The sequence below is a fragment of the Chaetura pelagica genome, unplaced genomic scaffold (assembly GCF_000747805.2).
Source record: "Chaetura pelagica isolate M959 unplaced genomic scaffold, ChaPel_1.0 scaffold769, whole genome shotgun sequence".
NCBI classification, from domain to species: domain Eukaryota; kingdom Metazoa; phylum Chordata; class Aves; order Apodiformes; family Apodidae; genus Chaetura; species Chaetura pelagica.
In genome coordinates this window covers 11136-27777 of record NW_009954531.1, presented here as the reverse complement: position 1 = coordinate 27777, position 16642 = coordinate 11136, and the positions used below count along the sequence as shown (strand labels likewise).

General features: G+C 42.9%; 1 protein-coding gene across 1 annotated transcript in view; it reads left to right on the top strand.

The window, feature by feature from the left end:
* Positions 1–16642, top strand: part of LOC104395036 (FYVE, RhoGEF and PH domain-containing protein 3-like) — a gene marked incomplete at its 3' end in the record, with an annotated part of 47311 nt that overhangs the window by 23150 nt on the left and 7519 nt on the right. Inside the window, exons 7-14 of the mRNA XM_010004703.1 lie at positions 2325–2463; positions 3270–3328; positions 5757–5903; positions 6472–6564; positions 6989–7068; positions 8115–8145; positions 8629–8734; positions 12834–12895. Of these exons, the coding sequence (XP_010003005.1) occupies positions 2325–2463; positions 3270–3328; positions 5757–5903; positions 6472–6564; positions 6989–7068; positions 8115–8145; positions 8629–8734; positions 12834–12895 (717 nt within the window). The remainder of the gene's footprint in view (positions 1–2324; positions 2464–3269; positions 3329–5756; positions 5904–6471; positions 6565–6988; positions 7069–8114; positions 8146–8628; positions 8735–12833; positions 12896–16642) is intronic.

The window sequence follows — 16642 nt, the reverse complement described above, 5'->3', positions numbered from 1 at the left end:
TGGGGCCAAAACTTAAGAGCTGGTGAGTTTATTAGGGCTTTATTTCTGTCAGCTTTCTGCTTAAACCATCATATAAGTACTTTTTAGTAGCTGTTTCTGGGTTGTGGTTTTTCACATGAATTAAGCACAGAATAAGCATGTATCCTTCCTCTAGTCAAGTAATTTGAATTACAGTGACCTTTTAAAAATTAAACTTTTCCTGTTTGAAACAGTTTATTTTGTCATTGCTGACTTTTCGGAGAGGACACAACTGACGTGAGCAGTGAAGTGACTTCCTCCTCTGCTTCCCTATGCACTGCTGTTCAGTGTTAAGGTTCATTGTACTGGAGGAGTAAAAAGACAGTGGAGAAAGTTGTAGTAAGTGGATTTGGAGATATAAACCAAGCACTAATATGCATTGGTGCAGTTCTGTGCCCCTCTTAGTTCTTCCTGGAATTTCTCATTCTTTCCATCCCAGTTGTATTTTCTGCAAAGCATGTTGCTGTAAAACTGAGGCATAATAAAGCCACTTCATCTCCTGTAAACAGAAATATTGTTCACCCTGCTACACTGGGACAAGATATTTCTAAAAGCTAATATGTACCTTTGAATTTCTGGAAGGATAGCTAATGTTTTTCTATCAGAAATACATCTCTTTATCCCAGGTTTTGCTTTGAAAATCAGGCAAGTCAACAGTGTCGTAGGCTGTCGTATTGGGGCAACTTACAAATACCTGCAACAAGCACTTTTCTCTGAGAAAACATACTGAAGTCCATGTGAGTGTTGAGGGGTTGCTTACACTAGTACAGACCAAGACGTGGCATTAGTGAGCTGGCATCACCTAATGCCATGGAGAAGGGCCTGTGTGTGTGTACGTGGTTAACATGAGGATGTGGATTCAGGAGTCAGATTACATCACTCACAGAAACTTCCTGTGTGCTTTAAAACCAGTCACTTGTTCAGCCTGTGTTTCTCAGTTCTTCTCCTCTTTTACATAAAAATATTCTTCATAGAGATTCTATAAAAATAAGTACAGTGCAGCACTCAGTGCCATTGCAAGCAGAGCAGATCGGTGCCTTACCGGGTAATATCTAGTGTCATCAATCTCAAACCTTCCTCCCTTCTTGGTCAAGTGAATAAAACCCAAGAGAATTTGAGGCAACTCTTCAGAGGAAGTGTGTGAGCAGTGTCTCTGCTGCTCGTACAGTAAACTCTGTAAGCAATGCATCTCCATGGGGCTTCTGACTTGACATAGTCTTTGGGGGGTGGTGAAATGCTGCATAGGGTGGTGGAAAGGAAGAGCTTTTCTGAGCCTGTGAAGACACATGCAAAATCTAGAAGAAGATTGTGTCATGTCCTGGACATGGGACAAAGGTTCACGTGAAACCTGTCAGCTCTGCTATCTGCTTTAGAGGGTATGAGGCTCAGCAGAGGGACCTGGACAGGCTGGATAGATGGGCTGAGGTCAATTGTATGAGGTTCAACCAGAGTCAGTGCCGGGTCCTATACTGGGGTTACACCAATCTCAGACAATGCTCCAGGCTTGAGGAAGTGTGGCCAGAAGTGCCCAGAAGAAAACCACCTGGGGGCGTTGATTGACAGCAGCTGAATGTGAGCCAGTGTGTGCCCAGGTGGCCAAGAAGGCCACCAGCATCCTGGCTTGTCTTAGCACTAGTGTGGGCAGAAGGACCAGGGCAGGGATTCTCCCCCTGGACACATTGCACCTTGAATCATGGGGTGAGTTTTGGGTTCCTCATGCCAAAAAATACATGGAGGGGCTGGAGTGTGTCCAGAGAAGGGCAGTGGAGCTGGGAAAGGGGCTGGAGCACAAGTGTGAGCAGGAGCAGCTGAGGGAGCTGGGGGTGTCCAGACCAGGAGGCTGAGGGGAGACCTGCTGGTGCTGCAACTGCCTGAAAGGAAATTGGAGCCAGGGGGGTCGGGCTCTGCTCCCCAGGAACATGTGATAGGACAAGAGGAAATGGCCCCAGGTTGTGCCAGGAGAGGTTTAGATTGAAGCTTGGGAACAATTTCTTCCTGGAAAGGGTTGTCAGGCCCTGGCCCAGGCTGCTCAGGGCAGGGGTGGAGTCCCCATCCCTGGAGGGATTTCAAAGCCCTGTAGATGTGGTGCTGAGGGTCATGGTCTAATGGTAGCCTTGACAGTGCTGGGTTAATGGTTGGACTTTTATAACCTTTTCCAGCCTTAATGAGTCTATGATTCTATGATATCTTGAGAACTTATTTTATGCTTCTCTAACTGTATGTGAACGGTCATTTTCCATTATTGCTAAACACTAAAGGCAGGAACAAAAACCAAACCTTCTGTGCTTGTGTTCTCTCCATTACAGAAACAGGAGGTGTGTGGAAACCTGACACTGCAGCATCACATGCTTGAACCAGTGCAAAGGATTCCTCGTTACGAGCTTCTCCTAAAGGACTATTTAAAGAAACTTCCGGAAGAGTCTCCAGACAGGAAAGATGCTGAAAGTATGTGTCAACTCCTCTCTGTCTAGTGAGCATAATAAAATCTTATAGTTCTTTCTTCATACGTTCAGATACTTTCAACCAGGGCTGTGGCAGAAATGGAGATTAGAATGAATCGTATTATTGCCAAACGTAGCACCCAGGGATTTTGAATGCTCTTATAGTAGAGAAGAAAAAGGCTGATATGTCAGATCTAGGAATGCAGAGGGCTTTGGCAAATAAACAATGATAAAATATTGAAGTTTGTGATGGTAGAACACTTGGCATTTTTATTTAATCCACTGAATGACCAAGGGCAAATAAGGAGGACATCCTGCAATAGCTGAAAGAATAAGAATGGTCTTAAATGTATGTGCTTCCCTAGGAAAGCAGGATAAGTGTGTTAACACAAAGAAACAGGAGAAACAAGCTTCTGTTGGGTTCCAGGAATTTGTTACCTTGTGCAAAACTGGAAGCACACAAGCCCTGTTTTAGGAAAACACTCTACAGAGGTGCTTGTGAAGACTTAAGTGAGGCTGAAGTTAACTTCTAGTAGTTAACTTCATCTAGAAGGTGATGTGTGCTTTGGCTTGCCCAGACTTTTAGATACACATGGACCAGCACAGAGACCAGCTGAATATCTGAAGTGATTGTATCTTTAACTTCCAGTTAGCATTCCTTTTACTTCATGGAAGGAAAAAAATATAATACTTGCTTTTGCAACAGCAGCTTTGCAGGAAAAACATTAATGGGGGAGGTGAAGCCCCCCCCCAGGTGCCATTAACAGATACAATCCAAAGAATGCATAACTGTTGCTGCCTTTATTGCAGAGTCACTGGAGCTCATATCTACAGCAGCAAACCATTCCAATGCAGCCATCCGGAAGATGGTGAGTGGAAATTGCATCATTCAGTTGGAATCTGATGGAAATGGTTGAACCAATGGTCCCTCACTGCAGTAGGGTCAGTAAAGTGGGCTGGGAAGGATTCTCAAATACAGTGAGTCAGGCTTTAAGCATCAGTTGAATATTTGAGTTGTGTTTATCATAAACAATCCTATTGCAGTTACCCTGCATTGTTGGGCTGAAATTTCACTTTCCTAGTTCTTGAGGACCCAATGGGTTGAGAAGGGAGGTCTTCATAAAACTCATTTATTTTTCATTGAAAAATATTTAAAGTTAGGTCTATTCTGAAGGTGTCTGCAGATTTTCACACCTTTTTGTTTTTAGCCCTATGGTTCCTCACCAGACTGAAGGTTGTCTTGGTTTGATTTTGCCTCCTCTTAAGTGTACAGAGGGTGCATTTAGCCTGTGTTAGTAGCTTTGGGAAGCTACACTGGGCAGTCTGAGATCCTGGAGATTTTGAATGTTAGCACATGCTTTCCATATGGAGCAGCTAGTGCATTACTCTTAAAGAAGATGGACTTTATAGTTGCAGGTGTTATCCCTTCTGTGCACCCAAGGGCCTCAGGAGCTTTTGTACCTAATAGTTCTGAAATGCCACGTGTTCAGCTTAACACTCACTGACCATTTGTGAAGAGAAGTTTTACATCCCCTTCCATATCACACCCTTAGTTCCTTCTGGCCACAGGGGACATCAGGACATCACGTTTCCTGTGACTGCTACAGGGAAGTAATCAGCTGATGTCTGTGTATTTTCAGCGTGTCTCAGTGAAAACCAGTTTTGAAACCATCTGTTTCTATTTGAGTCTAATGTATTCTCTTCATCAGGATATATTTTAGTTGAAATGTTCCTGGTTTGAACAACTATTTTGCCAGGGCCTGAGTGCAGTTTCTCTACAGACAGCAGGCATATGAAGCCACCAGCTGCTTGCTTTTTATTTTACTATAAAAAAACCTATTAGAAAAGGTTTATAGTTTTGCACCTCTTGTTTATTGCTGATTAGAATCTGAAGCCTTTAATCAGCACTTCTTTTTGCATTGAAATCTGTAATTAGTCACAGTCACAGAGTAGTCAGGGTTGGAAGGGACCTCTGAAGATCATCTAGCCCAACCCCCCTGCCAGAACAGCATCACCTACAGTGGATCACACAGGAACACATCCAGATGAGTTTGGAATGTCTCCAGAAAAGACTCCACAACCTCTCTGGGCAGCCTGTCCCAGGGCTCTGTTACCCTCACAGTAAATAAGTTTTTCCTTATGTTTAGCTTGACCCTCCTGTGCTCCAGTTTGTGCCCATTGCCCCTTGTCACTGGACACTGCAGAAAAGTGGCCCCTTCTTCCTGACACTGCCTGTAGATATTTATAAGCATCTATGAGATTCCCCCCTCAGTAACAATAGGTTACAATAGTAATTTTAGTGGAGGTTGGAATGAATTGTTGGTGCTTCCTCCTGTTGTGATGCAGCAGAAGAAATAAATCATGCTTCCAAAGCTGACTCTTCCTAGAAGTGCAGATAACCCTCAGCTTTTGCATCTGCTCTTAGTGTTCTCATTTCTCCTCTAAAAAAAACCCTCTTGGTAAGTTATTTGGGTTTTGTTTCTTTGATTGTTTTTGAATTAGTGGGATCTCTTGCTCAACTTCCTGCTTGGTGGAGAAAATTACTGCTTTTGGGGGGTTGAGTGATTTGTTTATTTTTGTCTACAATCATCCCCCTCTTTTGTTTTTGCAGTATGTTTAACTATTTGTTTTTATGTGGGATTCTTTGAATAATCATTGGTCAGAAGACTTGATTAGGACAGGAACTGGTGTGATGTACATTAGTGGTGAAAATTCTCAAGTCACATGAGGGTAAACAAGGTGTGTGAAGACCTGAAATTCCATCTTAATCTATAGATAGGTAGAGGTATGATCTAGACATGTATTTGGGCATATATTTAGGTGTGATTGCATAGATCTCTGTCCTCACTTCCTGACAACTTGCTGACAGTGCCATTTGCAGCACATCAGTCCAGCTCGTGGCTAAAAGCCAGACCTTTCCAAATGCTCTAACTCAGTAGCAGGATTTACACACATTTGTTATTTTGGCTTGTTCAAGCTGCTGCAGAGCTTCATACAGCTGCTGCAACTGGGTGAACTAGTTCCCTTTAACCACTTGAATGCTGTGTGGAGGGACTTCAGTATTTGGATGCCTTAATGTAAAAGTAGAAACAATGCTTTGCTGAAAAGGAAACAGTAATCATTTCATAAACAATTTTGACCAAGACATAAAGATACCTGAATGCCTAAATTGTATTTTAAGCATTTTGTCTTGCTCTAGTTCAGAGGTACTTTTTGCCATGGAGTCCCCTGCATAGAACTGCAGCATTTAAATTTTATTTTATTTTTTTAATTTACGTTTTTGTTTTGTATTTGCAGGAAAAGATGCACAAGCTTTTGGAAGTCTATGAGCGACTCGGTGGTGAGGAGGATATTGTTAACCCAGCCAATGAGCTCATTAAAGAAGGACACATTCAGAAACTTTCAGCAAAGAATGGCACAGCACAGGATAGGTATTTATTCCTGGTGAGTTTTTCTGTTGGTCCCTTACTTTCACAGTTGTGCTGGTAAATGCTACATTTCCATCTTCCCAATCTCCAATACAAAAAGCATTGACCAACTGAGCCAGTTACTCCTTCCTCTGGGCAGTCGTTTTCCCTTGGTGCATTTATCTTGAGGATTTCCTTCCCTCTTCCATGTTTATGCCTTTTTTGATGGCCTGGCAGGCCCAAAGGGGTCTTCTTATCTCTCCCCTCAGAGGCTGTGTTTCTAGGAAGAGCCCAAGGAGATGCATTCCCAGCTGTACCACCATGTTGCCTAAGATGGCCAGCTCTCACTGATGCTGAGAGATTAGCTCTCCTTTGCTTTTGAGGTAGTTGAACTGGTACTAGAGAGGGGAAGAGGAGGAAGTGGCTGGCTGATGTACTTCTATCTGTCCACTTCTGTCAAGTAATGCTGTGTGAGGCTAGCTTGCTCCTTCAGGCTCTTCTTGAGAACTGCATCTTAGACTAAAGCACACCTGAGTCCCAAACTATCAAAATGCAGGTTGTGTCCAGCATGTAATCCCTCCACTGACGTTCTTCCCTTGTTGCAGTTCAACAGCATGGTGCTATACTGTGTGCCAAAACTCAGGCTGATAGGCCAGAAGTTCAGTGTTCGAGAGAAGATGGACATTGCAGGACTGCAGGTTTGCATCTCTCCTTCTCTCTCTCTGTGATTCTTCCTCACTGGATAGCATCAGATCCCCACTGAATCCAAAAGTATGTTGAAATAGAAAAAATATTTCTAAAATCCAGCTTTGGGTCTTTTTTTAAAAAATTATTATTATGAGGCAATAATTCAAAGGTGGGTAATAAAACGATAACCCTATCCATGCTGTGATTGAAGGCCTTCCCTTGTCACCCAGCTGACACAGGAGCTGTAGGGGCCTCCTTGATGAGACAGATACAGACGTTTTACAGCAAGAAGAGTAATTATGAAACAATCCTTTGTTTTTTCCATGTCTGAGCTATATCCTGGGTGATAAGTATTTCAAAGAATGAATATATTTGTAAGTCACTTGGTTGAAAGACAATGGAGACTGGTCAGAAGATGATATGTTCTTTTTATAGGTCCAAGAAATTGCCAAGCAAAATGTGGCTCATACATTTTCAATAACAGGAAAAAAGCGATCGCTGGAACTACAAGCCAGGTTTGTTGCTTGTTCTGTGTTCTGAGGTTGGTGAATGTTTATGGAGAATCATAGAATCGTAGGGATTGGAAGGGACCTCTGAAAATTGAGTCTAAGCCCCCTGCTGCAGCAGGAACACCCAGGGCAGGTCACACAGGAACGTGTCCACATGGGTCTTGAAAGTCTTCAGTGAAGGAGACTCCACAGCCTCTCTGGGCAGCCTGTCCCAGGGCTCTGTCACCCTCACAGGAAAGAAGTTTCTCATGTTGAGGTGGAACTTCCTGTGTTGTCACTTGGTGCAGTTTCCCCTCATCCTATCACAGGCACCACTGAACAGAGACTGCCCCTTTCTTGACACCCACCCTGCAGGTATTTATGGACATTAATAAGGTCCCCTCTCAGTCTTCTCCTCTCTAGACTAAACAGCCCCAGGTCTCTCACTCAGCCTTTCCTCAAATGACAGATGTTCCAGTCCCTTCATCATCCTTGTAGCCTCCATTTGATTCTTTCCAGCATCTCCCTGTCCCTCTGGAACTGGGGAGCCCAAAACTGGACACAACACTCCCAGTGTGGTCTTAGGAGGGCAGATTAGAGGGGTAGGAGAACCTCCCTGGACCTGCTGGTCACGCTATAATACATCCCAGGGTACTGTTGGCTTTCTTGGCCACAGGGGCACTTTACTGTCCATGGAAACTTATGATCCAGGGCATGTGGCTGTGTCATAGCTTTGAACCAGGAGATGAGCAGCAGAGATGTGCAACTTATGTATGCAAGAGAGCATAATGGTCCTAAGCCAGACTGTGTTAAAGTGCTCTGTTGACTTGCTTTATTGAATGCTTATCATATTTATAGTAGAGCTTGTAGGTTCCACTAGGTTAAAAATTCACACATTTTTGGCATTTAGGTGTTAATAATTGAGGTAAATAATTATTAATAATGTTTTTAAAATAGTAGGTAGCAAAGCTAAAATCTTGATGGATATAAAGATGTGATGATATGAACTTACTGAACATATTTGAAGCAGAATTATGATGTTTTCTGTATTTTTTGTTTGTTTGTTTTAACAGAACAGAAGAAGAGAAGAGGGAATGGATCCAGGTTAATACAAAACCCTTATGATATGGGTGGAAATCACCATGCAGTCAGCACCTTCTGGTTTTAAAATTATCTGTTCTGAAGGAGTGCAGCTGTGTGAGGAAGCTGGGTGGGCCATCCTGGTGGAGCTGCTTGTAGAGAAGTGTGGAGCCACAGACAGGGTCTCCAGGCAGCACATGAGGGCTTCAGATGGGTTTCATGTCCTGCAGTCCTGAAGCCAAGGAGATAAGAGACTGAGGAATCAGGGATTATTTTCTTGCAGCCTGGCTTGTAGAGGCCCTGTCTGATAGCAGCCTGAGTTCTCAACTTGAACAGTAGTGAGTTAACAGCACCACTTATAGTTATTAAGGTTTTTAAGTTTCCATTTTCTTCATGCAAGTCTGAGGATTTTTCACTAACGTGATGATACCAACCATGTTGTCTGAGAGAATTTTTCCAAGGCTCCTTTTGTGATACCTCTCATCTTTGCTGGAATTTTTGTCTTAGGTCATTCAAGCAACAATTGAAAAGCACAAACAGAACAGTGAGACATTCAGAGCTTTCAATAGCTCTTTTTCTCAAGAGGAGGAGCACCTTCCTGATTCCTCAGTAAGTAGGGGTGCTTTTTTCTACTCCTTTGCCAACAACTAAAGAAGACTTACCAAGCTATCTTTAAAATAGGGTAGTCTTGTTCTTGCTTTTAGATGAGGTTACAGTACAGCCAGCTCCACATCTCTGGCTCTCAAATGCTTATCAATCAATGCTTATCAATCATATTTACTCAACTATGCAGGTTTGGAATGAATTACCCAGGGTAGTGCCATGCAAGAAACAACCAGGAATGTTTTCCAGAGTAGTGGCTCATTTAGCATAACAGTTGTAACTCTTCAGTGTGATGGGTGGTTGTCTGTCCTGGAATGATGTTTAGTGTGCCTGGCACATTTTGTTCATTACCTTTCCCCATCACATTTTGGGATTGTTTCCCTTTTCTTATGTTACTGTTATTTTTAAGGTTTTAAAAGAGTTGAAAGTAATGCAGTATGTTTCAGACAGTATACTCTTCAACTAAATATGCAGCATAGTCTTGAAATTTTATTCTATTTCACTACAGCTGTAATGTCTTACTCTATGCTGTATTTGCTAGGAATTTTGTTTTGGAACTGTGCACGAGGGTGATAACCATATTTCTTATTTTGAGTTGAAAATGATGATGGTAACCTTAGTGAGAGTCAGTGGCTACAAGCTAAAGAGGAGACGGGCTGGGAGAGAAAAATCAGTAGGAATTAGTGGCTTCAAGCTGCAACAGGGCAGGTTTAGACTGGAAATTAGGAACGTTTTTTTCACAGAAGGAGTGGTCAGAGCCTGGAACAGGCTGCCCTCCCTGCCCAGGGAGGTGGTGGAGTCACCATGCCTGGGTGTGTTTAAGGGTCATGTGGATGAGGTGTTGGTGGATCTGCTTTAGGGGAGAACTTTGTAGAGTAGAGATGATGGTTGGACTTGGTGATCCCAAGGGGCTTTTCCAACCTGAATAGATTTATGGTTCTATGAATTCCATGCAGAGCTTGTGTGTATGTTGATGATGTTGGTGGTCAAACATGGTAGATTTGGAGTACAGGGAGAGAAGGTCCATCTGAAGAGATTGAACTTGGGGATCTTTCTATCTTCCCCCTCCCTTGCCCTCCTAAATGGTGGTGGTGGTGGTACCTAACCATATTTGAAACCTCTCCTTTGACAGATCTGATTCAGTGATTCAATAATGCTAGATTTTTATCTCACTGATTTCCTAGGGGACTCAGGAGAGATGTTAGATTCTCCTTTCATCCCAGCACTAATCAGACTGACAGCGAAGATCTTCACAAACCTCTGCAGAGTCTAGGATCCTGTTGCTGCTAGCAGCCAGCAATGAGCCGACCTCAGACCATGGCATAGCTTACTGATCAGCAACTATTCATTAGCTGAAAATACTTGGAAAAATTGGAAAATAATCAATTAATGTCTGTATTTTTAAGTTAACCTATTGCTGCCTTCAGAACCAGGATGTTCTGATGGAAAAAATTAATTTGCTAATAAGCAAACTTATAGGCACACTTCTTTCTATCCAATAATGCACAGTGTCTGTTCAACTTCAATATTATTATTATCTTGCATTATAAATTCCATTTTACTTTATTCTGTGTCATGGTGAAGCCATAAAATCCAAGCAGAGCAGAAGTCTGGTTTATCTCCTGGCTGTGATATGAAATGCAGTATGCACCTGAATTTCTTTTATGCCAGAATGCTATCCTGCATCTTTAGGGGGTTACCTAGATAATCAGCTTTGAGAAATTATGTTGTGGCTAAATGTGGAGAAGTGGCTGTAGCTGAAGGTTGTTCTGTAAGGAAAACTGAACAAATATTGAGGTTTCTTAGTAGCCATATGCTGCTGCAGGCAGCATCGACCAACCCTCCCTCATCATCTTTATGGAATGCTGAGCAGTGTGCTTTGGAGGAAAAAAATCACAATAATCTTCCTTTTTTGCTTTCACAAATCAAGAAATAGATATGCACTCGTGGATTCCAGACTGGGTCTGTAAAAGCTACTAGAAATTGACCTCTGGTTCTAATAAGGCTGTAGGAAAAGAGCCCCTTTGCTGTTCTCCCCTCCTTGGCCACACGTTTGACCTGTTCCAGTGCTGCTGGGTTTCAGTTGCATGAGCATTGCATGCCTCTGCACACAATTCTTCCCATTCTTTTCTTTTCCCTGCTCACTTCTTGGAGCTTGTACAAGCTCTAAGGGTTGCTCTGCAGCCTGGGATTTGCCTGTGGAAGACTTGCAGTTTCTTGGAAGTGCAGAGATCTGATGTTTGACCTGATTCTTAAGATGCCTTGTGCAGTAATCAACTCCCGCCTGCCAGGAAGGGGACATTCAGCATCCCTGCCAGTCAGGCCCCTGCAGGGTGACTGCAGCAGTGGTCTTTCAAAGAGGTCTTTTCAGAAAGCTGCAGGGTCCCTTTGTGGCTTAGTTCCTTCAGAAAGAGGACACTCATTTCCCTGTTTTCCATTTTCATCCTCAGCATCTCAAGGCTGCGTGAAGGTTTTTTTAAAGCCATGTGAAAGTGTCCCCAGGGACACCTCTTTTTTTACCTCTGCCTGATCTCCGAGAGTCAGAGGCTCGTGGTGTGGGGGAAGGACCAGGTTTGTGCACTATTAGGAGGCTGGCAAGGAGATCTGATCTCTGCAGAAGCAGCATCCCTAAGCTTTTAAGGTTGGGAGTGCTTCTGTTAGTTAAGTTGTGATTTTTATATCATGTTAAATCATTGTTATTTCCCACCCCCATTTCTGTTCCTCCCCCTAGTTCTGCCATAGTTCTGATAAACATGTGAATAACTGTCTTCCTCCTTACCAAATTTTACACACTCTGAGTAGAAATGCTAACAGAAGGGGGAGAAGCCCTTTTTTCTTTTTTTTTCCAGGTTTAGAGTATTTAATCTTTAGAACACTATTCCCAATAAACATTAAAGGGCATGGGCATCCGAATGGGCAGCTAGAGAAATTTACTCTTCTCCCTCAACTTCCTGAAGGTTTTCTCAATCTCTCCTTCAGACTCCAGTTTCTCTCCACGTTTTTCATTTCCTATCCCAAGTCCAGAGTCACAGCACATACGTCCTGTTAACTGGGCAGAGGGATCTAAATTCCTGAGCTGATGATTATTCCAGTGTGGAAAGAAACCCCTTTCCACAGGATTGAGGAAGAGATTATATGAGGACCCTAGAGTTGCTGGGTTTTTGTGGAGGCAGAAATAGTTGGCTAGAGTTGAGTACATGATGCTTCCCTTTAATGAAGTTGCATTCCCTAGGGAAGTGCTCTGGGGGTGGCACCGCCTTAGCCCCAGGGGAGGAGGCATTTGCGAATTTTCTTCTTCTTAACAGTCAGTTGATTGTGTTAGGATATAAATAGACACAACTAGGTACCAGAATGAGTAGCCCTCCCATTTGGCTGCTTACTCGAAGCTACAGTTCAGGCTGTTTCTAATGACAGAGGTGAAGCCTTCTTGCTTTCCAATGGAATGGAGTGCTAGAAGACAGTGGAGAGTTGGATACTTTTGAAATATGAGATGTTGCACAATTGGAATAGGAAGAATGATCTGTGGGAATGATGTGAGAATTTATCAGAGAGAGTGTGATCTTTTGAGAAGCTCTGTAAACAAACTCCCTGCAAATCAATGACAGATGAGATAGTTTTCCTTTTGGTGTGTAACCTGTGATTTTGGTCTACATAAGCTTGTTATGCGCCCTCAGTGTTGAATCCATCTCAATGCCAGTTTGCATTTGTTAACCAGAGATGTGTTGCAATTCAGCAAATCTTAACTGAGGACTGTTGGAATGGAGTAAATATTCTTCCTCCTCCAGCAGTTACTGCCTTCATGGCAGGGCTCAGAAGTGCAGTTCCAGCCTGCCCTCTGGCTCCCTATAGCTCTGCTGGGGTTGGTGGCACTGGCTGCAGCCACCAGCAGGCATGGCAGTGTCCTGCCCTCTCCAGTGTCACCCCCTTTGGGGCCACCCAGCATGTGTGGGTGACTGAGGGGTGTTTGAGGCCATGTGCAGGGAAACTGTTCGCCAGCAAAGAGTTGAGGGGCTAAAAGGAAATGACGACGCCAAGTTTTCTTTTTCAGTGTTTCATGCATTTTAGTCCATGTTGAAATGGTTCTGTCTCCTTCTGTTCCTCCCAGATAGCCAGCACCAGCTCGGTGGAGTCGATGCCAGGAGCAGATGGTGGTGGTGGTGCATTTGGAGGGGTAAGGAATTTGAAGCTAATACTTGTGGTAGAGCAAAGCCAGGGCAGGGAGTGGAGGGTTGGTGGGTTGTGCTTCTTTCGTAGCAGGAGAAAAACCCAGAGGTACTTCAGTATATCAGTTAATATTGTGCTGTCTGGTGCTGCAGCTGGTCTGGCCTTCTTGGCTCAGCTAAACCCACACCTACTTCCAGGGTTTGCACCATCAGTGAATTTAAATCCTGTTCCAGAGGCATATATTGCACCTGAGAGTGACCCTGGCTATGGGCAGCCTGGCTGGAGGGAAGTTGGTTGTTACATTTGTGTCCTTGGGGATTTTTTTTCATTTGTTTTTAAATTCTGGTGGGAGCTGCACTGAAAGCCTGGAGGGGAGGAGAGCAAAAAGAGACAAGGAAACCTCGCTGGTAATACTGTGCAACCCAGGATTTAATCTCCAGAACTGATGTTTGATTAACACTTCATTGGTGTTCCTGCCAGTAGAGGGGAGGAGGTGACAGTACTTTGATGTGTTTCTGGGCTGTAAGGGGCTGCCTTCTGCAAAAGCAAAATACACTTTTAAAGGTATTTTTCATTTTGTTCTGTACAACATCCCTGACTGCTGCTGAGTCAAACCAGATTATTTGAGTCCATAATAATGACTATTTTTTAGAATTCTTCTCTCTCCCTTCTAAAATGTATTCTGAGAATAATAGATTTTCAGGCAATGCCTTAGGAGCAGCTGAGTTCAGTAAAAAAAGTCCCAAGAAGAAGAAACAACAACAAAACCCCTGTCTGCTGAGACATACTATAGGATCTTATTATAGGGTGTTAGCATGACCTTATAGATCACAAGGAACCCACCTTGCAGGCTCTGCCAGACCTCTGGTAAGCAGAGGTTACCTCTTGTAACCTACTGGTAGAGCTCATAGAGTATCAATGAAAAGCTGTTAAACAAGCCAGCAACCTGACCTACACCAACAAGAGCTTTTTAAAAATAAGTGTTTGTAGTTATTGTACTCTGTGCTGTTTATTGTTTGTTCACATTTCATATCTTCTCTAAGCTATTTTTAAATTATTTGTAGTCAGTTTTGGGGTTAGTGTCCCTGGTCCTTGACTTAGAGGTGCTATAGTGAGCTAGCTACTTATCAAAGAATATGCTTTATATAGTATTTTAAAACAAACACATAAAAATTTCTACTGGTTTTAAGTTTCTTAGGGAAATGTAACTTTTAGTTGTAATTAAATTGTTTACAAAAGACATTTTTATTTTATTATTAATAGCTCTGTCATTGATTTGTATAGTTATCTTGACACATTAAGTAATTTTCCTTAAGTTAAATTTTCCTTAAAGAAAAATTTAATTCCTGAGATAGAAATAAAAATGGAGTCAATCAAAAAAACAAGGCTAAAAACATCCAATGTTGTGTATCATTGATTCTGGGATCTCGTTCTGCTGTCTTATGGCAAATGGAGAACATCAGCATGAGCAATGAATTCAGATGTTTGTTGCAGCTGCAGGAAATACTACTTTTTAATAATAACATCCCTTGAGAAACATCTCAGTGCGTGAGCAAGTACATGCTGTGCTTAAGAGCTTCCACATGCAAACCACTTGGTGGTAGTGGTGGTTAGCAAACCAGCATCTCCTTCCTGTGGTTCTGGTGTCTCCTGAAGGCTCTGCTGGGGTTTTCCTCAGAGCTGCACATCCCCATAACCAGGCAGTGAAAACCTGCTGCAGGAGTGTCATCTGCTTGCTGTCCAGTGCTGTGGTTCACTGCCTGCTGCCCTGCCCTGCCCTGCTGGCACAGGTTGTGCTCAACCTTCCCCTGGCACAAGGGAAGGACAAGTGCTCAAGTGCAGTGGAAGATTCTCTCACATGTACGACGCTGACATACAGAGAGAGACAAACTAAACCATTTTGCTGCATTACAAAGTACAAAATGATATGATATGAAATGATATGAAAATGATATGATTTAAAATAATTTCTCACATATATTCAGCATTTCCAGAAGCACCTGCTGATGTTCTGTCCTATGGGGAGTGTCTCCAAACACTTAATTAGTCAATGGGAAGTACACAGCTGGGTAAACATGCTGAGGAGGAAAAGATTTGAAACCCCTTTGTTGCTCATGTCTGCCTGAATAAGAATCTCATCATAGGATCATGAAGTTCCAACCCTCCTGCCATGAGCAGGGAACCACCAGACCAGTTGCACAAAACCTCATCCAACCTGGCCTTAAAAACCTCCAGGGATGGGGCATCAACAACCTCCCTGGGCAACCCATCCCAGTTCCTCACCACCCTTAGAGTGAAGAATTTTTTCTTAATATCTGACCTAAATCTCTCCTCTCTCAGTTTAAAACCATCACCCCTTGTCCTGTCACGGTCTTCTCTGATGAAAAGCCCCTCCCCAGCTTTCCTGGAGCCCCTTTAGGCAGTGGAAAGTGCTCTAAGCTCTTCCTGGAGCCTTCTCTTCTCCAGGCTGAACACCCCAACTCTCCCAGCCTGTCTTCATGGCAGAGCTGCTCCAGCCCTTGGATGATCTTGGTGGCCCTTCTCTGGACTCTCTCCAACAGGTCTATATCTTTCTTGTGCTGCGGGCACCACTCAGACTGGGTTTCTATTTCATGTCCAGCACTGAGAGGCTTAACTTCTACCTCCTGGCCCGGGCAGAATGACATCTGTAGCAAGTAATAAATGACAGAAAAAGAGACTCCTGAGCCCACTGGTTTTCTTGCTGTTCTACCAGCTTTTCAGCAGCCAGTGGAGGCTTCAGAGGTTCACTGATGCGGGGATGTCTGCTTCCCTAGGCAGCCAAACCACAGATCATCACCTGGAAGTCACTTAGCACAAGTTGTACCTCTTACTGGGGAATACACTCTTTTTCCACCAAAATTTTAAAGTCAAAGGATTCTGTAAAGATGTAGAGACTTAAATGTAGATGCAGAGCAAAAGCAAATTGATGGTCAAAGCAGCCTGGGCTGGAAGAAGGCAGTATAGATCCTGGCTCTGAACATATTTTGTGCAGGTGTTTTTCCTATGGGACTCATCAGCTTCAGAACAGAGAAAGGTACACCAAGAAAGATGAGAAATACAAAACTTACTCAAGTGCATTGGTCCCAGTGCAGTCCAGCTGAAGCTAGGGCAGCTTTGTATTAGCTTCCCTCTTAACATCAACAGTAATTAACAAAGCTTGTGAAGTAAAGGACACAGCTTCCAAGTGACTCTTAAATTTATCTTTGATGAGCAAGGTTTGTGCATTACATGGTACATCCCTGTTTCTACAAAAACTTCTGTTCAGATGGTATATAGTTAAGTATGTATGGCAAGGTCAACTTTGGAGCCATCTCTAGGTGGGAAGTGGGGGCTGCCCATGCAGGGATGGAATGCAAAGAGCTTCTTAATTCTTCCCTGGTGTCAGCATTTAAATAGCATAATACTAAACGAGCCTTTCTTCTGTGATTGCTCGTTGGAGTTTGCCAAGTTGTAAAGAAAATACATTTTCAGTTTTATTATCTTCTCTACAGCTGCAATAACAATGTTTCAAACTCTTCTGTTTTCACTGTATCCTCATAATGTTTAGAAATATTATGAAAAATGGTATTCATCAAACACTTCAAGATCTCTTTCTACAGAGCCTTTTTTGATTACTGAAATGAATATTAAATGCTGCTTGTATGCCACAGTGCAAGCTAAAATACAATAATTTAAAATAAATATAATGGTCTAAAATAAAATCTCATGCATAACTGTTATAACAAATATAACA